At 40.5% G+C, this 23837-nt stretch overlaps 1 protein-coding gene across 2 annotated transcripts in view; it reads left to right on the top strand.

Moving 5' to 3' along the window:
* LOC140479633 (uncharacterized protein C1orf21-like) overlaps positions 1-23549 on the top strand; it is a 200018-nt gene extending 176469 nt beyond the window's left edge. For both annotated transcript variants that reach the window (XM_072573531.1, XM_072573530.1), the window contains exons 5-6: positions 11787-11847; positions 22766-23549. In XM_072573531.1, coding sequence (XP_072429632.1) covers positions 11787-11847; positions 22766-22804 — 100 coding nt within the window. In that variant the 3' untranslated portion in view covers positions 22805-23549. The remainder of the gene's footprint in view (positions 1-11786; positions 11848-22765) is intronic.
* The last annotated feature ends 288 nt before the right edge of the window (positions 23550-23837 follow it).

Here is a 23837-nt window from a genome sequence, read left to right as displayed (position 1 = left end):
CTAAAAATGGAAATAGTTCAAATAGAATCGTCCTTCATAAAGGGGAGGCAATAGCCTAGTGGTTTTATCGCTAAACCATAAATCCAGAAACTCAGGTAATGTTCTGGGGACCTCGGTTCAAATCTTGCCACGGGAGATGGTGGAATTTGATTTCAGTAATTATCTGGAATTACAACTCTGCTGATGACCATGAACCCATTGTGGATTGTCAGGAAAAACCCGTCTGGTTTCCTAATGTCCTCCAGGGAAGGAAATCTGCCATCCCCACCAGGTCTGGCCTACATGTGACTCCAGCCCCACAGCAACTATCTAAAACGGCCAAGCAAGCCACTCCATTGAAAGGCAACTAGGGACAGGCAATAAATGTTGGCCATCCAGTGATAAGCATGTCCCGCTAGTGAATAAAAAAAGACGTAAAAGCAAATTACTTGACTGAAATCTGACATAAATGTTTTGAAAAATGTAACTTAAGGACAAATTGCTCCCAGCAAGTATCGTTTGTTTCCCTGTGCACTCGTTCCTCTAGTTAGCAAACTGATGAGATTTTGGTCGGGTATATAGTTATTAAAATGAGAAAATATATAATTCTCCCTGATGTATAATCCCCTCTGGACCACTAACATTGATATTAACGATAGAAAGTAGTAGATTCACTATTTCTCAGCTGTTAATTGTGAATCATTGTCTAGCATTGGGTACCTGTGCGATTAGAGTGCGCAGATGTATGAAAGAAGCTATATGTCAGGAGTTTTAGTTCATTTGAAAATTGAGCTTACAGGTCCTGTCAGTGAGGTGAATATTAACACTGTATGTCTATAGCTGCAAGCTCTGTAGCCACACTGAGTGTCCATGTTCAGCAAGATTTAGAAAATATTCACATCAACATTGCATTAAAACGAATCATGGATGTAGAATAACAAAACATTTAGACGGAGTTGCAGAGAACAGACAGAAACCCTGGTGACCTCAGGAACCTAAGTGAATTTGAAATATTTTAAACTGCTCACTACAGAATTCCAACCATCTGATCTGCTCTTGTAGTCACAATATTAATAGTGTTGTTCCAGTTCAGCTTCTGGTCATTAGTATCTCCCAAGATATTGATAATGAGGGATTTGGCAATGACAATGAATGTCATGGAGAGATGGCTGTACATTGGTAGTAGTTTAATAAGAATAAAGTTCTTCCTTCTGTACGTTTTATTAGGACATTTTAAAGGATCTTTTGTGCATTTGAGGGTGTGACGGAAGATATCAACAATATTATTAAGCAGCACTTCTTTAGGAATAAATTGTTCATTGATGATTATTTTGGGTTCTGTCAGGGCCACCTGGCTGTGGCATCAAGCAGTCCTAGCAAAATTGTAGTCAATGTCTAGTCTGCTATGGTGATTATGGAAACTTCATACCACTAAACTGGTTCTGGACCTCTGTCAGAGACATACCCAGTAAGAACAGGCATAGAGAAAATTGCTGCTTAGACCTGATGAAGTCATACCAGGAAGAGACTATCTATTGCAATCTGTACAGACACAGAAACATTCGACCACAGGCTCATGTGCAGTTTTTTTTTGTTTTCTCCTTTGTTTGAAATCATTTTATATGGAAGTATCCTAATTGAATAAAATATTATATGCTGTTTCACCTTTAATCCACGTCTAACACTCAGTCCCATTCGAACCTAAGTCCCACAATACTATACAATGAATTCTGAGCAGTTAACACTGTGTTCACGAGTGTAAGCTTGCAAAATAAAATCAAAGCCCAATTGTTTTATCTGCAGTCATGCTTTAATTCATCTGAAATTTGCTGAATATTCCCAGCCTCTGAATACTGAGCACAATATTTTTATGAGAAATGTCTTTAAGTACAAATATGGTAATGGCAATAGTTAATACGATGCCACGTGCAGATATGCATAAATTCATTGCTTTGACAAGGAGCATTTACAAGTTCAGGTTTACTGAATTTTGATTCTCTTTGACATTGATCATAATGAAGGCAGAACCCATTTCTCTTCTTCAATGTGTCAGTCTTCACTAAGCGGTAAGAGTCTTGTTTCTCAGTCAGAAGTTTGGGGGTTCAAATCCCTCTCTTGGTGAAGTAATCCTTCTACACCAAGATGTGAAGGTGCTGGTGTTGGACTGGGGTGGACAAAGTTAAAAATCACTCAACACCAGGCTATAGTCCAACAGGTTTATTTGGAAGTACAAGCTTTCCGAGCGCCGCTACTCCAATGCATTGTCGTATGAGGGAATGGTGCACTTATAGAGGTATTGTCATTCAGATGAGACACTCTCTCTCCATGGTGAATGTTAACAAAAAAAATCTCATGACGCTGTTCAAAATAATTCATTATTTTGTCAAGCGTCCTGATCAATACTTATTACTCACCAAGCATCAGTTTTTAACAGAATAGCTGGTCATTATCCCATTACTGATTGCAATGTGTGCATTTTGACTATTAAAGGAGACGTGGGGATGCCACTGGATTTGTAATGCAGATGATAAGATTAATGCTTTGAGGACATTGGTTCAAATTCGACCATAGGAGTTGATGAATTTAAATTCAATGAATAATAAATCTGGAATTTAATGCTGGTCTCAGGTACGGTGCTGTGAAACTACCATTGAGTCTTGTAAGAACATATTTAATTCATTAAAGACCTTCAGGTGGGGAAATCTGCCATCCTTACCTGGTCTGGCCTGTGTGTGTCTCCTGACCCACAGCAATGTCCCACTGAAATGTTCTGGCATGCCACAGTTAAGAGAAACTAGGGATTGGAAACAAATGCTGAGTTACCATTAAAAAAAAATGAAAAATAATTTTACTTTAGAACAATGAGTACATTTCCAAAGAGTCTTCATTGCTTGAGACACAACAGGCTTGATCCTAAATCACTCAAAGGGCAGTTAGGGATCACAGTGTGCACTGACCTCGCCAGTCCTGTGAATGAATGGAAAAGAAATTCTCTGATCGAAAATTAAAATCAAGCTTCTGAGTCATAAAAAAACTTTATAAAAGCAAGCTATTTTCTTTATTCATCTCTTACAGCAATAAAGTGCCTATTCATTATCAAAGAGAAATATTTAGTTGATACTCTATTAAGCAGACGTGTTAGATGTTGGGCGGCACGGTGGCACAGTGGTTAGCACTGCTGCCTCACAGCGCCAGAGATCCGGGTTCAATTCCCGCCTCAGGCGACTAACTGTGTGGAGTTTGCACGTTCTCCCCGGGTCTGCGTGGGTTTCCTCCGGGTGCTCCGGTTTCCTCCCACAGTCCAAAGATGTGCAGGTCAGGTGAATTGGCCATGCTAAATTACCTGTAGTGTAAGGTAGGGGTATGGGTGGGTTGCGCTTCGGCGGGGCGGTGTGGACTTGTTGGGCTGAAGGGCCTGTTTCCACACTGTAAGTAATCTAATCTAATCTATATGGGGTACTCAGAGGGATTGGTGTTGTCGCCTCAAATTTTCATTATTTGTTAATGACTTAAATAATGCAATGGAAAGCCACGTTCAAATTTGTCAATGACAGTAAGATAGCATGATGTTGAACACAGTGTAGGTGGTGTTTAAGATTACCAGGAGATACCTATGGATTAGGTAAATAGTAAAATAGTGACCAAAGGATTTTGGTACTGACAAGAGTAGACACATGTAGAAGACTGGAATACAAGGAAGTGGAAATCATTCTAAACGTATATGTAGCTTGTTATAACTCATGGTCTGGACAGAATTGGAGTCTTGTATTTTACAACTTTACATGTTACATCTCAAACATCTCCACTCCAAAAATCACAACCAGTCACATTATGGAACTGAACTGTATGTACATACACCTAATAACACAAAGTTTAAGGTTGAATGCTTGATTCCCAGTATTTGAATCAACAGTGGCTGTCCAGATTGATACTGAGGAAGTAATGTACTGAAAGCGAGTTCTTTTCGCCTTTGGATGAATTGTTAAACCAAGATCATATCTGCTTGTTCAATGGTTTGGGTGCATGTTAAAAATCCTATGATACTGAAATGAAAGAAGGGAATTTTGGTGCATTTGCCAATTTCTGTTTATATATGCCTGCTATGTGCAAAATTGCTGCTGGGTTTGCCTATTTAATAACAATAATCAGTTTTATGAAAAAGCACGTAGAGGTGTTTGAGAAATTTGATAAATAATGTGGAATCCTAACTTCATGAATAAAAACAAGATCCATATAATTGTGTTAAATCCCATCAGAATCAGTCTTAAAACAATGATAGAAATTTGAGTGCTAATCTGATGGTACACTGATGCAACAGTAAACTCTATCCTGACGATACAAGCCCAAAGTCAAAGAGTGTGTTGCTGGAAAAGCACAGCCGGTCAGGCAGCATCCGAGGAGCAGGCGAATTGACATTTCAAGCATAGACTCTTCATCAGGATCTTGCCCTCGGATGCTGCTTGACTGGCTGTGCTTTTCCAGCATCTATGATCTCCTGCATCTGCAGTCCTCACTTGCTCTTATATAAGCCCAAAGATGAATACAGCTAATAATGTGGCTGGATTAGACACTAAATTAGTCTTGTTTTATTCAAAAGAAATTCCAAGAAATGCTGGTGACGTTGGTTTGCAAAGGCAACATTCACTTTGTACCAATTTGTACGTACGTACACGTACCAGGAGCATTTTGGATTGTTTCAACTCCCCAGTGCCAGTGTCTATCGATTTGATCAGCAAAAGATTTAACAAGACCAGCTTGCATTTTTCTGGCATATTTAACAGAGTAAAATATTCAAGTGCTCTTCAGAGGAGAGGTATTAAAGGGAATTTAACACTGAGCTGTATAAAGGGATATTAGAAGGTTACTTGATCAAAGAAGATGATCTGAAGGAGCTCCTTAAGACAAAAGAGAGATAGAAGGGCAGGGAGTTTTCTGAAGAAATTCTAGGTCTTATGATCAAGACAGAAATAGGTACAACCATCAATGCTGAATTCTCAAGAGGTTAGAATTAGAAAACCACAGAGATATCAGAAGAAGAAATTAGGAGAAGGTAGGATGTGTTTTGAAAAATAAGGGTGTGAAAATTTGAATAAAGAATGTAGTATGTAGGAAATTTTATCTATACTCTAGCTTTAACTACTGAGATTGTAGGAAAGAAGCTATGTTAGATCACATGAAACTTGAGCCTGGATCTGTGGGGCTCCAAGTAAAATGTTGCCTATTACCAGGCTCTATATATAGTAATGTTCAATAAAGTTTGTTGCTAATCACTCATGAGATTTCACCTCACCGCAAAGATATTGCCAGACTGGCAGCTAGGATAGCTCTGAGCGCAACATTGATGAGCAATAAGAAAAATTAAGTTGTCACACAAACTGTTTATTTAATTAACTTGTACCACCTTTGATTAATCTGACAGTTAGATTTTGCTGTCTTAAAGTAGAAAGTATCCAATCTGCCTGAAAACTATTTCATGATTTGTGAAAGTAACAATTTTCTTTTTAGCTCTAAGGGTCTTCCTCCCAGGGTAACTTGGAGAGTTAAGGAAAGGCTTGCCGAGAAACAAAAGGGAAGGGTGTATTCTTGTATGCCAAGCTGTGTAGCTACCAATTTATCATATATGCTAGAAATGCAAATGTCCGGTTCCCAGTTGAGGTGTCAATATTTTGCAGTTACTTCCCACTTCCCATCTTTTCAATCCCCAGACCTCTGCCAAATTCAGTTGGTCACCCAACCTGGTCATAGAATCTCAATCCACGTGTTGTGTGTAGAGTCACCTCCCATTCTCCAGAAAGCAAATTTCAGAATTCGCACACTGTTATGTAACTGTCCTCAATTGGGCGAAAAGGTAGCAATTTCTGGTTGTAAAAAAAGGTACCCCTAAGCAATTTCAATTACATAAAAACACTTCTGTAACTTATAGTAACTATTGTGGCTGTGTTTCATTTTTCTTATAATCTCGCACAGAATTGTAACAGCGTCATCATAAGACCATAAAACATAAGCGCAGAAGTACATCATTCAGCATCTGCTCCACTGTTCAGTGAGATCATGGCTGATCTGATCATCATCCGCTCCACTTTGCCTTATACCCGTAACCCTGACTTTACTCATTAATTTAAAAATTTGTTTATCTCAGCCCTGAATATACTTAATGACCCTATTTTGACAGCTCTCTGCAGTAAAGAATTGCACAGACTAACTACCCTTTGACAGAATAAATTCTTTCTCATTGCTGTTTCGAATGAATGATCCCTTACTCTGAGATTGTGCCCTCTGGTGTGAGATTCTCCCATAAAGGCTAAATATCTCTCAGCATGTACATTGCCAAGCCCCTAAGAGTCTCACTTGTTTAAATAAAAATTTCTTATAAACTCCAATGAATACACGCACAACCTATTCTACCTCTCTCCCTTGGAAAACTCCCTCATACTCAGGACGGACCAAGTGAACATTATCAGGATTGCCTCCAATGTCAGTATATCTTGCCTTGAATAAGGGGACTGAAACTGTCCAGTTTGCCAGATGTGGTTTAACTAGTGTCTTGTATAATTTCAGCAAGCTTCCTTATTTTTAATACTCCGTTCCATTTGAAATAAAGGCTAATATTCCATCTGCCTTCCCTATTACTTGATGGACTTGTATGCCAGCTTTTTCTGATTTATGCACATGGACTCCCAAATTCTTCCGTACTGCAGCCTTCTGCCGTCCTTCTTTGTGTAAATAATATTCAGCTTCTTAGTTCTTCCTGTTAAAGTGCACAGCCTCATACTTGCCACATTATCTTCCATTTCACCTGTCGTGTCTGAACCAGCTTTCCAAATAAGCAGTTCACTTAATCTCATTCCCTTGCCTGCTCCCTGTAACCCTGCCCATTTTACTTTTCCAAATAGTATTCCATTTCCCTCTGCCTCCACTGATCATGCCTCCACTGTGCTCTCTGACATCACAATCCAGATCTTAAGCATTGTGTACAGTTTCTCCTTGCGTCTGGGTTGCTAATTGCCTTAACTCTGTGCCACACTCATTCTTAATCTGTCCAAGAGTGGAAAAAGGTTTTCCCCCTGTCTACTCTGTCCAGACTCCTCCTGAGTTTTGAATGCTTCTATCAGATCTCCTTCCAAACTTCTCTTCATCCTGTCTGCCCAGTTCACTCGGTCTTCCACGGAAGCGTTTAGAACTGATTAAAATCTCAGCCTTGTATTTGGTGTAAGATTTGTTGTTAGCACTTCAGTTTATTTTATGAAGTATATATTTCTCTCCTGTAAATTTTCTAGTTCAAAATACTGGAGTGCTCACACCATCAACAGTTCATCAACTTTACCAACACCTTCCACCTCGACTTCAAATTCACCTGGACCATCTTAGCAGCCTCTCTCCCCTTCCTGGACCTCACCATCACTATCTCTGACAACCGACTAACCACAGACATATACTACAAGCCCACTGACATCCACAGCTACCTAGACCACACTTTCTCCCACCCTACCTCCTGTAAAATTGCCATCCCTTATTCCCAATTTCTCCGCCTCCACCGCATCTGTTCCCAGGATGACCAGTTCCATCTCAGAAAGTCCCAGATGGCCTCCTTCTTCCACCATCGGAACTTTCATTCCCACTTCATGCACCCCACCCCTCCCAATGCAACAAGGACAGAACACCCGGTCCTCACCTTCCACCCCACCAATGTCCGCATACAACGCACCATCCTCAGCCAGTTCCGCCACCTCCAAACGGACCCCACCATCAGAGATATATTTCCCTCACCACCCCTATCAGCATTCCGAAAAGACCATTCCCTCCGCGACTCCCTTGTCAGGTCCACACCCCCCACCAGCCCACACTCCTCTCCTAGCACCCTTCTGTGCCACTGCAGGAAGTGCAAAACCTTTACCCACACCACTCCCTTCACCTCTGTTTAAGGCCTACATTCATCAGAAATTCACCTACACCTCTCCTAATGTCGTCTACTGCATCTGTTGCACCCGATGTGGTCTCCTCTACATCGGGGAGACAGGATGCCTTCTTGCGGATCGTTTCTGAGAACATCTCTGGGGTACCCACACCCACCAACCCCACCACCCAGTGGGGTGAACATTTCAACTCCTCCTCCCACTCCATCAAGGATATACAGGTCCTGGTCCTCTTCCACTGCCAAACCGTTACCACCCAATTCCTGGAGAGGGAACGCCTCATATTCTGCCTTGGAACCCTGCAACCACATTGGATAAATGTGGATTTCAACAGCTTCCTCATTTCCCCTCCCCCCACATTATCCCTGTCCAAGTCTCCAACTCGGCACCGCCCTCCGGACCCGTCCATCACTGCCCTCTCTGACCTATCACCTTCTCCCTCACTTTCATCCACCTATTGCTTTCCGAGTTACCTTCTGTCATCCCTGACCCATGAGCCTCAATCCTGCTTAAAGGCTTATGCCTGAAACATGGATTCTCCTGCTCCTTGGATGCTGCCTGACCGGCTATGCTTTTCCAGTACCACACGCTTGACTCTGTTCTCCAGTATCTGCAGTCCTCAATTTCTCCTAATTGCTCACACCATGTTAGCCTTCACCCAGATGAGAGCACTCTTCCCTTTGAGCCAATAGGTTTGAGATACAAGTCTCTTTCCGATACATGAGGTTGAAACTCTAGCGCAGTACTGAGGGAGTGCAGCACTGTTCAAGGTGTTGTCTTCTTTGAGACTTTGAACAGAGGCCATATTTGCCGCCTTGGATGAGTCTAAAAGATCCTGCGGCACTATTTTGAAAGAGAGCAGGGAAAATTGTTCCTGGCCAATGTTTATCCCTCAATCAATTTCACAAAACAAAACAAATTGATCATCATTGTTTTGCTGTTTTTGGGAGCTTCCTGTACACAAATGTACTGCCATGATTCCTACATCACAGAAATGATGACTGTTCAAATGAATGGTGACCTTTTCACAGGATTCTGAACTATTTTATCAACCTTCTCCACCTGAGATGTCAATTTATCTTTTCCAAATGCTGACCAATTTGAAGTACACTTAACATACTTGCCGCGTTATTAATATCTGCTTTTCTTCAGTGTCGAGTTTCCTTTCAAAGCAACACGATATTGTACATTAGCATGTCAACATCAGGTGTTGTTTATCCACAACACTGCATACTTGTACTTCCTCTTAAAGTTCATCAGATCTGTCTTGGACACATTGCAGCAATCATAGGATGCAATGAACTAATTCTGTCTTATTTTGATTAGCCTGTACACAATGCTTTGACAAATGTTACAAAGTCAAACAAGAGGCTGGTGGCCCTGAGGAAATGGCACTGGTGTAGTAATCTGAAGATTGTGCAGAATTGCAATACACCAGTATCAGAACATCGTGTTCTTTAAAGTTAAGTGACTTCCACTATCTACAAGACACCTGCACACCATCATTCTAATATGTATCCGTAAATTTAGTCACTCATGGTCCAAGGGCCGTGCACGCCTGCAGTGGCAAAGGTGTGCATACAGACAATGTGTATGTCTCCAAAGTGTAAATAAATGAAGAAAAGGCTCCTTTAGTCTAAAAGAGGGAGTGTATGTTATCCAGGTAGCTTGTCAAGGTCTAGTCAGCTGCTAGTCTCATGAATTTCAAATGAATAATGTTACAAAAATGATACAGATGTTCAACTGACTAATTTGAAATGATGAAAAGATGATACCATGTTTGATCTATACTATATCCATTTGATCTCTTGCACCAGTGTTGCATCTGTTAATTGCATTTGATTAAACATATTTTCAAGCTTAAGAAGGATGTGCATAAATATATGCATTGAGGATAAGATAAAATTATGTGCAGCAAAATTTACAGTCTCAGCTGTGTCGTAGTCATTGATCTGGTAACATTATCATGGAAGGTCTTGTTCCTTTTAAAATTATTATTGTGAACAGTTTAAGTGAGACATACTGATATAGTTAATTCACTGAAGAAAGATAGAAGGTTGTATACAGACACATTTGTCATCAAGGTCTGTGTAAATGCTGTAGTTTAACTTTTATTTTAGTTGTCTTCCTTGCCCCAGCCCTGACTGGAGTATTGAGTAGAATGAAACAAGATCAGAGCAGATTCAATTAGATTTATTTATGTCAAGTATATTAAAAATACAGTGAAAAGTGTTGTTTAGTGTTGCCACTGTCTGCTGACGTCTTGAAACACAGAAATTAAAGCAGGAACAGAATACAAAACCAAAACTTAAAACAAGAGTTGATTTTCACATTTCATTCTTGTTAAGGCTCACAACAACCATTGCCTCCACCAGTTCCACCGGCACTTCACAGGCTCCTCCAACCTACTGTGGGTCTGGGGCTAACTGCTGCCTCGCTGCCACTGCCCTGTGTCCTGCACAGGGCCCACCGACACCACCGCTGGTACTGCAGCCGACTTACTACCGCCACCATGAGTCAAGTGCCGGGCCCTTTTCACTGCCGTCAGCCGCTGTCTAATCCAACATTCTCCATCGAGACCCATCCCTGTTCCCCTCGCACATAACTCTGATGACTGAGATACTGTGCGTATTCACTTGTACGTTTATTGAGCATGGCTTTCTGTGCTGTACAAGTCATAAAAGGTGATCTGGGTGCAGCACCATAAAAGTGTTTTCTCAAAATGTACACACCCTGCCTCCTTTCTATTCTCTGGCCTTCCACTTATGCACAGTGTTCTTAGCCGAGTGTCCACTTTGGATCAATCACACATCTGACTATTTTGATGATTAATTAATTCCCCATTGGGAAACTTGATGTAAAAAGAGGTGCTGCCACTTCAATTGCAGTGAAGTCTAATGATGGGATGTGATTTTTTTTTTCTGTTGTCTCTGTTCTGACTGTATGAAAAAAAATTCCTGCTGTGCAATTGGTAGTTTTTGACTTTATACCAGACACAATGCAAGTGTGCAGCCATTTTTAACTGCGTGGCACTGACAGGAAATATTGCTGCTTATAGGGTACTGATAGTAGAGGTGATGATTTCCCATGAATCAAGAGTGTCACACAGGAATTTTGTGTCCAAGGTGTGAATTTTCTTATGCATATTTGCATGGTGGTATTTGGAAACTTTTAATTAAGCATAAATGCTTGAATTAATGAGCTTTAATAATTTGAAACAAACCACTCAATTGTCACACACACTTTATGCCTGTATAATTCACAATCTGTTATCTGTGTTTATTGTGCACCTTGAACTAGAACCATAACATCGCTCTAGGTAAAAACAATGACTGCAGATGCTGGAAACCAGATTCTGGATTAGAGTGGTGCTGGAAAAGCACAGCAGTTCAGCACCACTCTAATCCAGAATAACAGTGGGCGGCACGGTGGCACAGTGGTTAGCACTGCTGCCTCACAGCGCCAGAGACCCGGGTTCAATTCCCGCCTCAGGTGACTGACTGTGTGGAGTTTGCACGTTCTCCTCGTGTCTGCGTGGGTTTCCTCCGGGTGCTCCGGTTTCCTCCCACAGTCCAAAGATGTGCAGGTCAGGTGAATTGGCCATGCTAAATTGCCCGTAGTGTTAGGTAAGGGGTAGATGTAGGGGTATGGGTGGGTTGCGCTTCGGCGGGGCGGTGTGGACTTGTTGGGCCGAAGGGCCTGTTTCCACACTGTAAGTAATCTAATCTAAACATCACTCTATAAACTAGTTAACCATGCAATCCCAATGCTTTTTGTACAAAGAAGAGAAAGCAAATTCTTGTACTTGTCTCAATATAATAGCAAGCATATATTAAATGATTATCATTGTGTGGTCCCTCTTACAGTAATGGTTGTTTTATATATCTCTTTCAGCCTTCACACCTCAGACAGTCAGCAAGAGTTCTTTAAGATGTTGGATGAAAAAATTGAAAGGGTAAGATTTTAATTGAAGTGCAGTGTTTGATGCTTATCTTGGCTAATTCATTCTGACACATCATGTGTTCTTCTTGAGTTTAAAATTCCATTCCCTCTCCCCTCAACCTTCTTTTGTTCTTTCACAATCTGTTAGCATTTAGTTACCTTCCTTCTACAGTTTGGCAATCTGCAAGATTATGTAAACTTGCTAGTCAAACTCATTTTCTAAGAGAGGAAAACGTCGACTTAAAATGTCAACATGATTAATTTTAATACATTAATTAGTATTTCTCCAGCATCATATGCAACTTGTATGACTAAAGACTCTTCAATTTTCCTTCATGGTTTTCCTTTTAAATTCTTTCATGAAATGTATCCATCGCTGGCAAGGCCAACACTTGTTGGCTATCTCCGGTCCCTCATAAATTGTGTAGTTTTCTGGACCACTGCAGAGGTCAATCTCACTGTTGAGAACATGGAGTCCCATGCAGCCTAAACTGGATAAGGGTAGCAGTGAAAGGATATTAGTGAGCCAGGTGGCTTTTTACAACAATCAATAACCGTTTTCATGGCCACCATTATCAAACTGAGACCAGTTTTATATTTCCAAGTTTTAGGAATTGAATGTAAACTCCATCAGCTGCAGTGCAGGGATTTGAACCTATATCCTCCAACTTTTGATTACTGGTCAAGTGAGATTACCAATAAAGCACCATCTCCCCCAATCTATAGTTAGCTGGTTAAGATGCAATAATGAGATGAATTCATTTTATGTTTCATAATGATATTCGCACATTAAGGGTGGAGCTTAATGTAGTTTCCAACATTAACCCCTTCAGAAGAATTACAGCAGTAGCATATTGAAAAATAAGCAAGAATAATATGTTTGTTAAGTAAATTCAATTATATTTTTAAGACTGTTCAACAGCCTTAATTTGATGGTGTATATTCCGTTCAACACTCCCAGATGCTGAGTTTGGATTACTGTGCATATAAAATGCACTATCAACACATGCAAACAAAAGCTCAACCCTCATTTCGCCAGATGCTTCATTTGATTGAGTCAGTAACCAATGCAATGTTCTACCATCCACTTTGGTGTTAAAGTAAATAGCTCAGATTATCAAGCAGCTGAATCAGGGAGACAATGGTCATGATCATGTCACAGATCTGATAATCCAGAGCCTCATGTTAATTCTGTGAGGTCATGGCTTCAAATCCCACCACGGCAGATGGTGTAACTTAAATTCAATAAAATCTGGAATTTTAAGCAAAAAGCTAGCTGAATGTGACCAAAACCATTGCCAATTGCTGTAAAAACCCAATTGGTTCACTAGTGTCCTTCAGGGAAGGAAGTCTGCTATCTTCACCTGGTCTGAACTGCATGTGACTCCAGACCTACCAAAAGGTAGTTGACTCTTTAACCATTCTTTAGGTTGTTTCAGAGGGCAATCAGTTTCAAGAGCAATTAGGGATTAGTAACAAATGCTGGCCTTGGCTGTGATGCCCATTTCTCACATTTAAAAGAAAATAAGATTCTAAATGGTGCAAAAACAGAAAATGCTGGGTACATTGAACAGACCAGGTGGCACGGACAAATTGACATTATTATTTAGTGCACAAGTGTTTTTATATCCTTGGAAGGCAGTCAGCATCAGTAATGTTACTAGTTCTGTTTCTGACTCATAATGCTCCACCATGCCTGCATTGAAATGCAGATTATAAAATTCATGATTTTTTTTAACTGAAAGGGAAGGGTTTGCTCTATGTTATGGAAGATAGTGAACTTTCATCACAAAAGCTTGAACTTATTCTCATTTTTGTATGCAAATGGTGCAGCTCAACATAAGTATAAGGAGTATATAAAACTTCCAGTCCATGAATTTTCTCTGGCATTTTTCTACCTAGTTGCAGTTGGCATCATGTAATATTGTTTAGAAATGTTTGTGAACTGTTTCAGTATTCCTGGACTAAAAGCCAAGCTTGCTCAGGATTCCAATGACTTTCATTTACTCACAAGATAGTTACTGATCAGCAATGACATTTATTTGACCACCAACTAAGGTTCTGATGTCTCAAGCTTCATTGCTTTCAAAGGAATTTTACTCCATACTTGCTCTGCCCATTTTTACATTTCTCATCAATTTATTATAATACAATTTATTATATCCCTCTCCTGATACCCTCCTCCACCTACTTAGATATCATCTGCAAAACAGACCTCATTAAACTTTTAAGTACAAATCAATATGTAAAATAGAAAGGGTAGCAGTCCCATCACTGCGTGACAATCTCTCAACCCAATATTACTTCTTTTTTACTTGTTTTGCACCAATTAATTTTTTAAATTGACTGAAACGTCATACAGACAGAAACAGACACTTCGGTCCAACCTGCCCATCCCAACCAAATTTCCCAAACTAAATTAGTCCAATTTGGCTGCACTTGGCCCATATCCTTCTAAACCTTTCCTATTCGTGTACCTATCCAAATGATTCTTTACTGTTGTAACTATATCTGCAACCACCATCTCCTCTGGCAGTTCGTTCCATACATGCACCACCCGATATGTGAAAATGTTGCCCCTCCGGTCCCTTTTTCTCCTCTCACCTTAAAATTTTGTCCTCTGAGTTTGAACTCCCCAACCCGAGGGAAATGTCCTTTGCTATTCACATTATCTATGCCCCTCATGAATTTATAAGCCACTAGAAGGTCACATCTCAAACACATACACTCCAGTGAAAAAAAGTCCCAGCCTTTTCCCATAACTCAAATTCTCCAATCCTGATACCATCCTAATAAATCTTTCCTGCACTCTCTCCAATTTAATAATACCTTTCCTATAGCAGAGCGACCAAAACTGTACACAGTACTCCAAATGTTGCTCTCCCAGTTTGGTCTGAATTCTCATATCTTTGTCAGTTATCTTTTGAAGGTCTAGAAGCACATTGTGAAGGGGATTTCCACAATTTCCTTGGAAAATGTAAAGGATATTGCATTGCCAGCCACAATCTTTCCGTTCTGAATCCACGTTAATTGCTATTTACTACATTCTTTTTGTGGAGATAATTGTGATTACACCAAATAGCAGTGAGATTTGTAGGTCAGTGGCTGCTCATGTCTGTATTGTTCCCCTTTTTGAATATGGACACTATTAGTGTGGTTATGTTCTATAGGTAGCTCCCTGGTCTCCATTGCACCAGAGACCCAGGTTCATTTCCAGCATTGGGCAACCCTCTGTGTGGAGTTTGCACATTCTCCCATGTCTGCATAGGTTTCCTCCCACAGTCCAAAGATGTGCAGGTTAGGTGGATTGGCCATAATAAATTGCCCTTAGTGCCCAGAAATGTGAAGGCTATGTGGGTCACCCAAATGAAATATAAAGCAGTAGTGTGGGTGTGGATGGGTTGCACTTTGGAGGGTCGGTATGGACTTGATGGGCCGAATGACCTGCTTCCACACTGTAGGGATTCTACAGTGACTCCCTGTAATGATCACCAATGTCTCTCAAATTCATGATCTCTCAACAAGTGGGGACAACTATCTGGTAATTGGTATCAAAACCATTGTTTTTAAATGGAGTTTTATTTGTTCATATCTGTTGCTCATGTTTCCTCTTGTGAATACTTGGAGAAAGAAGTCAATCAGAATATTTACTCCTCGATTTCACACTTAAAGTTCAACATCTTTTTGTCTTTTCTCTGCTCTCCAAATACTGGAGCTGTGATTTGTTTTAACTGCTGAGTTTAAGGTCTCACAAAATGTTTCTTTTTTTTTTAACCATTGTCCCAGTGAATCTGCTTGCTCCCTACAAGATTTGGCTGAGGTCATGTTTGCATGTTTTCCATGTTATAAATAGAACTTCATCCATCGCTTGTTCTGTGCATTCACATGTCTCCACAATATCATTGTAACTGTTTTATGATAGTATCTTGTAAGACTGTGATTTCAGTGGGATTGGCTGGAGCTATGGAGCAAGTTTCTGTTCATATTTCAAGCTTATAATAATTGAAAACAACAAGCGAACAGAAAAGCAAAATGAGCACTATCCCTGATGAGTTCTCTCAGTTCTCTTTGTCTAGTTACATAGCAAACAATGACCAAATGGTACCAAAAATCATGATAAAATATTTTGGCTGTTATTTGTAGTGGATAAGTAATGTCAAAAGTTTTATTCTTTTGATGGCTTAACAATTTTTTTCCATAATTTGTGTAATGTATTTGTCGCATCTTTAAGATCCATCTCTTTTATCCATTATTCACTGAGCGTGACTCATAAAAACAAATTGCATCATCATTGAACTGTAAAGGCACATAGCAAACGGTTCACAGTAACAGTGACTGAAATCAGAAATGGTTAATTCCTCAGTGGACTTTAAGGGTTAGGGACAGACATCATCTTTAATTAACCTGCCCTGTTGGTTTTTCTGTTCATCAAGGTCATAGGCAATGAGTCTTTATGGAAAATTCCAGCATAACATCCTGTCAAGGAAATTGTCAGCAATAGATACAACTTCTGTGTAAACGCAGTCCTGAAGGATTTTGACCATTCAGCCCTGAATTATATAAACAGGGTGATTATATTTGTTGGAATATATTGTAGAGTTAATGGTTAGTAAAGTATCAGTTACCACAATTGGACAATGTAAGGAGCCATCTATGAAAGCACGGAGGTCATGTTGCTATCCCTGGACAGAGGGGTCTGGATTCAAGTCCCACCTGCTCCAGATGTGTGTAATAACATCTCTGAACGGGTTGATGAGAAAAATAGGTGAAACAAAAAGAAAGAGCACTGGGATGCTTATGTATTTGTCTATTAATTAGTAGATATGCAATTAAACGAAGAGAACACGGTTACAAGGGAGAGTTATGATGCAAATACTTGCCACAATGCAGTTTGGAATCTGCTGAAATTGGATCCACGTGCTTTAGACAAACATTAGTAGTGCTGTTTCAATCAATGGGTTGTATTTCAAACAATTTTCTGATATATCTAGAGTCATACAGGGCTGATGCCTCTCTCCAGCCATGTTGTGTGAAATCTTTTGCTAAGTCCATGAGGAAGATGCAGTCATGAGGAGATGCCAAGCCCAGGGTCTAAACCTCTCTATGCATGCACAGTCTGACCATATTCTGCTCCAACCTGCATGTTGGTATGTGGACTGATGTGCATCAGCAACTGATTCAAACTGACCTTGAGGGCCAAAGTGAGCCCTGACAAAAGTGAGACCCCCTTCTTTGGGAATTGGGTCGACTAATCGTTTACCTCTTTCACCATCAGGTTAGATCAACTGAAGCAATTTGTGATATGGTTTGGAGGGGGCAGCATGTGAGCTAAAACTGGAATAGCTGTGGTAAAACCAAAACTTGGGCTCATGGTGCAAGACTCCCTCTTCATTAAGGATAAGAACCTGGTTGTTGGAGCTGTAATGCTAAGTTAGCTAGATCACTGGTTTGTGACATGGAGTGATGCCAATAACTTTGGTTCAATTTCCACACCAGCTGAACTTACCATGAAGGACCTTCCTTCTCAAGCTCTCCCTTTACCTGAACAGTGATAACCCTCAGGTTAGACTCACTACCAGTCATCTCTCTCTGCAATTTGAGAGCACCCCTAAGATCCAGTAGGACTATGGCAACTTTACCTTCTCCACTAATGGAGAAAGGCCATGGTCTCAGGCCTTTCATGCACAGTATATTGGTAACTGGGTAAACACCTTAGGTACTATGTTTAACAAGTAATGAAATAGTAAGTATTAACTACAAACATAAATGATTATTAACAGCAGACATAAACACAAACCAAATGTCATTTGAACAAACTAAATTGGATGTAGCCTTTATGGTATGACAACTTAGGTTATCTAATGTACTTTATTTACAAAAGCTCATGTTTCTAAAAATTACAAAGGCAAGTTGTAATGTTGGTAATGTTTCAGGGTTCTGATGTGTGATATTGGTTGTCACAAACCTTGAAGAAAAACTTTCTGTTTTTTGTTTGACATTCATTAGCTAATTGTCATGCAGTGCAGTTGCTTCAATCAGGCCAGTCAGATGATTGATTTGATCAATGCAATTACGTTGCCCTATGTGGGATTGTATAATCAATCCCACAGAGAAATGAATGCACTTAAAATTTGCAACTATTAGTTTAGGGTTTTTTTGCCTGCACTGAGTAAGTCAGTAATTTGAGAGTTTTCCCCCTCTTCATGGTGCTGACATTTTTGAGATGTGTTTTCAACAGTTTAGTGAGGAAATTGTTTTGAAACAATTGCAAGTTACCGTGGGGTTTTGCCATGTTCAAAATGCTCCAAATACTCCAGGATCTGCAGTAGTGTGAATCAAATGAAATCCAAACGTCCTTTATGTGACAAAGAGAAACATTGGAATGCATCAGGAATGGAAGTAGGGATGTCGCAAAAGTCAAATGGGACAATTGTGTGCCCAGACAATGAGGATTGTAAAGGATATTTGGAGACGGACAATAAGTGATGGCCTTGCGAGTGATATTTGGAAACCATGAAAAAAATACCTCACCTGGGGTTCAGGGTGAGCTTGCCATTTGGATACAAAATTGGTTTAATGGCTGGAGTGATGGTGGAGGGTTGCTTTTCCGACCAGAGGTCTGAGACCAGTGGTGTTCTACAGGGATCGGTGATGGATCTTCTTTTGTTTGTCATTTACGTAACTGATTTAGATGAGAATACAGAAAACATGGTTAGTACATTTGCACATCACACTAAGATTGGTGGTATAGTGGACAGCAAAGAAGGATATCTCAGATTACAGAGATCTTGATCAGTTGGGTCAGTGGGCTAAAAAGTGGCAGATGGAGTTCAATTTGGATAAATGCGAGATATTGCATTTTGGTAAAACAAAAAAGGGCAGGACTTATACAATTGAAAGTTGCGTCTTGGGTAATTTTGGAATTAATAAAGCATGACACTGGCAAAAGCACAGCAGGTCAGGCAGCATCTGATGAGCAAGAGAGTTGATGTTTTGGGCATTACCCTTCATCAGGACTGGGGGCTAAGAAATGAATAGGGGGAATAGGGTGGGGTTGAGGAAAGGTAGGTGGGATAGCATTAGGTGGGCAAAGGTGGGAGATGATGGTAGGTTGGTGGGAAGTGTGGAGTGGGTAGATGGGAAGCAAAGTGGACAGGTAGGACAGGTCAAGAGGGCGGAGCTGAGTTGGAGGGTTGGATCTGGGATGGGATTGGGGGAGTGGAGGAGAGATTAATGTTGTAAAACAGAGAAACCTCGGGGTTCAGGTTCCTAATTCTTTGAAGTTTGGATCACATATAAACAGGGTAATTACGAAGGCATTTAGCATGCTTGTCTTCATTGCTGAGCACCCAATGTGGCTTACTCTACACTGGAGAAACAAAACGCAGACTGGGTGACCGCTATGCAGAACACCTCTGTCGTATGCAAGCACAACCCCAACCTTCCCATAGCCAGTTATTTTAACACCGCATCCTGTTGGCATACCCACATGTCTGCCCTCGGCATGCTCCAGTGTTCCAGTGAATCATAGCACAAACTGAAGTAACAAAGAGGATTCATGAGGGCAGAGCAGTAGATGTGATCTATATGGAATTTTGTAAGGCATTAACAAGGTTCCCCGTGGGAGACTGGTTAGCAAGATTAGATTTCATGGAATACAGGGAGAACTAGCTGTTTGGATACAGAAATGGCTCAAAGGTAGAAGACAGAGGGTAGTGGTGGAGGGTTGTTTTTCAGACTGGAGGCCTATGGAGTGCCACAAGGATCGGTGCTGGGTCCACTACTTTTCTTCATTTATATAAATGATTTGGATGTGAGCATAGGAGGTATAGTTAGTAAGTTTGCAGATGACACCAAAATTGGAGGTGTAGTGGACAGCGAAGAGGGTTACCTCAGATTACAATGAGATCTTGATCAGATGGGAAAATGGGCTGAGAAGTGGCAGATGGAGTTTCATTTAGATAAATATGAGGTACTGCATTTTGGTAAAGCAAATCTCAGCAGGACTTATACACTTAATGGTAAGGTCCTAGGGAGTGCTGCTGAACGAAAAGACCTTGGAGTGCAGGTTCATAGCTCCTTGAAAGTGGAGTTACAGGTAGATAGGATAGTGAAGAAGGTGTTTGGTGTGTTTTCCTTTATTGGTCAGAGTATTGAGTACAGGAGTTGGGAGGTCATGTTGCGGCTGTACAGGACATTAGTGAGGCACTGTTGGAATATTGCATGTAGTTCTGGTCTCTTTCCTACCAGTAAGATGTTGTGAAACTTAAAGGGTTCAGAAAAGATTTACAAGGATGTTGCCAGGGTTGGAGGATTTGACCTGTAGGGAGAGGTTCAATAGGCTAGAGCTGTTTTCCCTGGAGCGTCGGAGGTTGAGGGATGATCTTATAGAAGGTTATAAAATCATGAGGAGCATGGATAGGATAAATAGACACGTCTTTTCCCTGGGGTGGGGGTGTCCAGAACTACAGGGCATAGGCTTAGGGTGAGAGGGGAAAGATATAAAAGAGACCTAAAGGGCAACTTTTTCATGCAGACGGTGGTACATGTATGGAATGAGCTGCTAGAGGAAGTAGTGGAGGCTGGTACAATTGCAAGGTTTAAGAGGCATCTGGATGGGATATGAATAGGAAGGGTTTGGAGGGAAAACGACCAGGTGCTAGCAGGTGGGACTAAATTGGGTTGGGATATCTGCTCAGCATGGATGAGTTGGACTGAAGGGTCTGTTCCATGCTATACATCTCTATGAATCTATGACTCTGTAACATTTTATCTTCATACTAGGCATTTCACAGCCTTCTGGACTTAAATTGAGTTCAACACGTTCAAGTTGTGAACTGACTCCTATTCCTTCCCTTTTAGCTTTACTTGTTACATTCTCTGTCACCATATCCTCTCTCCCCATCCCAATGGGATTGTCCAATCTTTCAAGTCTTGCAGTTAAACATACCATTGTTCTGCCATTCTCACATTCCTATCACTTAATCTATTCTATCAATATCCTTTCTCCCCCAGCACTCTACACTTCAACTCCCCTCACAACTATAGCATAAATGTTTTCCCCCTATACTTCACATCAGCTCTGATGAAGAATCGTCTAGACGTGAAACGTTAGCTTGCTGTCTCTCCATGTATGCTGCCTGACTCTCTGTGATCCTCAGCATTTGTTTTCAGTACAGATTAACTGCAGTAATTTTGTCCTACTTTGAATATAGGAGAGAGGATGTTGTGTTGAGGTTATACAGGACATTGGTGAGGCCTCTTCTGGAATATTGGTATCCTGTTATTGGAATGATATTATTAAGCTGGAGAAGGTTCAGCAGAGATTTACCAGGATGTTGCTCGGAAAGGAGGGGTTTGAATTATGGGAAGATAGATAGGCTGGGACCACTTTCACTGGAGCATTGGATGTTAAGGAGTCAAGTTATAGAAGTTTATAAAATCACAAGGGCTATAAATAAGGCAGGTATCTATTCCCTCGAATGGGGGATTTAAAGTTAAGGGGGCAGATTTTTAAGGTGAGAGGAAAAGATTTTAAAAATACAGAGGGGCAGTTATTTTACACAGAGTGTGATTCATGTGTGGAATGAACTTCCAGAGGAAGCGATGGATGCGGGTCAAGTTATAACATTTAAAAGAGGTTTAGAGAAGTATATGAATAAGAAATGTTTGGGGGGATAGGGACCAAGTGCAGGCAGGTGCACTTAGTTTAGTTTGGGATTATGGCCAGCATGAACTGATTGGACCAAAGGGTCTGTTTCCATACTGTATGTAGACTCTATCTAACAGTGACATTAGGTTAATGTGTACTAGCAAGGATGGAGGTTGATGAAAGATGGGGTCTTCAGTGTGATAGGATCTGACTCTCAGAGACTTAACTGATATGGAATTTATAGAGGCCAGTGACTTGGGTTGAGTTTGTAGGTAACAAAAGCATCATTAAGATTTCCATGAGTGAAATCCAAACCAAATTACTCAAAACATATTTTCCATGAGCTTGCCAAGTGAAGTGAGTTTGTTCCTTTTCTTGAGCCTTGTGCTTCAACTTTGTGGCCCACAGGAGGTTTCTCTTTAGCATTCAGTTGACTGTATTAAAGAGATTTAACCTTGGCCTTTAGGATTATAATTCCAAAGCTGCAATTTGGATGGGTTCTTGGCCCATATAAAGGGTCTTTATTCATTGTTTGATCCATCCTGTTGTTGTTTCTGGAGCAATTGCTACTTTTTGTCTATCAACTTATTAAAGGTATCCTTTTTTATATTCAGTAATGGGATGCGGGCACTGCTGGCTGGTTCAGCATTTAATGTCCATTCTTTCTTGCCCTTGAAAAGTTGATAGTGAGCTGTCTTCTTCAACTGTTGCAGTCCATTAGATATAGGGAGACCCACAATGCCACTGGGGAGGGAGATGCTGCTAACAACTTAGCAAATCACTGTTTGGGTCGCATTGTGTGTTTGATTGCAATCTTCATACTACTAGTGACTACCTCACTTTTGTGGGATGTTTGGATTTCCTCACGTAGTACTTTTTCATCATTTTAATGCTTTACAGTCTTTCCTGAAATCTCTTGTGCTCTTTGCATCAAGGTATGTTGAACAGAAAAGATGCAATAGGAGTTTGGAGACGGAAAAGAAACACTTTTAGCAAAAAAATGCAATTGACTTTATCAAACTGGCAATACAACTTCTACAACAAATTGGCTACAGGTAGCTCATAAAATGTGCTTGCCTCCTAAAATGTGTGCTTTGAGTAAAAATAAAATTGGAATTCAGACTACAAAGTAGTTTTACTTTGCCTTGCAAATAGCAGTTAAGTTCCAAAGGCTTATTGTCATCTACATGCATTACTGGTGCATTAAATGCCTTAAGGATAAGTTATTTCAGGGAAGACGATTCTTCATTAAATTTCTTTTTAATGCTTATTTTTTCAGGGGCGTGACTACTGTTCAGAAGAAGAGGATGTTACATAGTGCCAATCCTCCTCCACATTGTACGACTACCACTGTGTATATAGACTAAAGCCAGATCAGTATGTACAAGTTACCACTGCAAATAAGACTACATTGGAGGTGGAAGACTATTTGGCATTGCGTGCTACATTATGGGACTAACATTTCCTTGCGAATGGAAATGCAAGCATCGCTGAGGACTATCAATGCTCTTTGCTGCTAATGATTTCCTTTCTGCATTCTTTCTTTTCGTGCCCGCAAGTATGCATCTTCGAACATCGTCTCAAATTCCACGGAAGACAACTGGTGACATAAGTAATAGGAGGTCTGCTTGAAAACTTTGCATGGTTCACTTGATGTTACAGTCATGTTTGGAAACACAAGCTATTTCTGAACTATAAAAATCTGTGAAAGGCATTTGTCAGATCTTGTGAATTTGGATTGATGCAACCATGCATAGATCTCTTCCTGTTCTTGATTCCTTCAGTCATGTCTACAAGCAGTGAATGGGTGAAATGCACAAGTGGCAACGGTTCTGTTACTTTTTACAAGGACGCTGTTTAATAAACCTGACAATTGGATACAAAGCATTGAATAAAAAACTTTTATTCACTCTGTTAGAACCGATAAGCACCTGTCCTATCCAAATATATATATATATATATATAAAAGCTTTTTGTCTCGGTGCCGGATAATATGGTTGCTTTTAGCAGTGTTCCCAGCAACATTTTGATTTTTTTTCTATTAATAAAAACATTGTAGTTTCTCCCTGTGGTTTGCTATTGCTTTTTCATCTCATGAAGTCAATTATGAAATGTTTTTTTTTGAGTTATGCGGCATGATGGCTCAGCGGTTAGCGCTGCTGCCTCACAGTGCCAGGGACCCAGGTTCGATTCCAGCCTCAGGTGACTGTCTGTGTGGAGTTTGCACGTTCTCCCAGTGTCTGCGTGGGTTTCCTCTGGGTGCTTTGCTTTCCTCCCAGGGTTCAGTGATGTGCAGGTTAGATGGATTGGCCATGCTAAATTGCCCATAGTGTCCAGGGATGTGTAGGCTA

Source organism: Chiloscyllium punctatum, chromosome 7 (genome assembly GCF_047496795.1).
Source record: "Chiloscyllium punctatum isolate Juve2018m chromosome 7, sChiPun1.3, whole genome shotgun sequence".
Taxonomy (NCBI): Eukaryota; Metazoa; Chordata; class Chondrichthyes; order Orectolobiformes; family Hemiscylliidae; genus Chiloscyllium; species Chiloscyllium punctatum.
The sequence above is the reverse complement of the archived record's forward strand: the minus strand, read 5'-3'. Positions and strand labels throughout refer to the sequence as shown.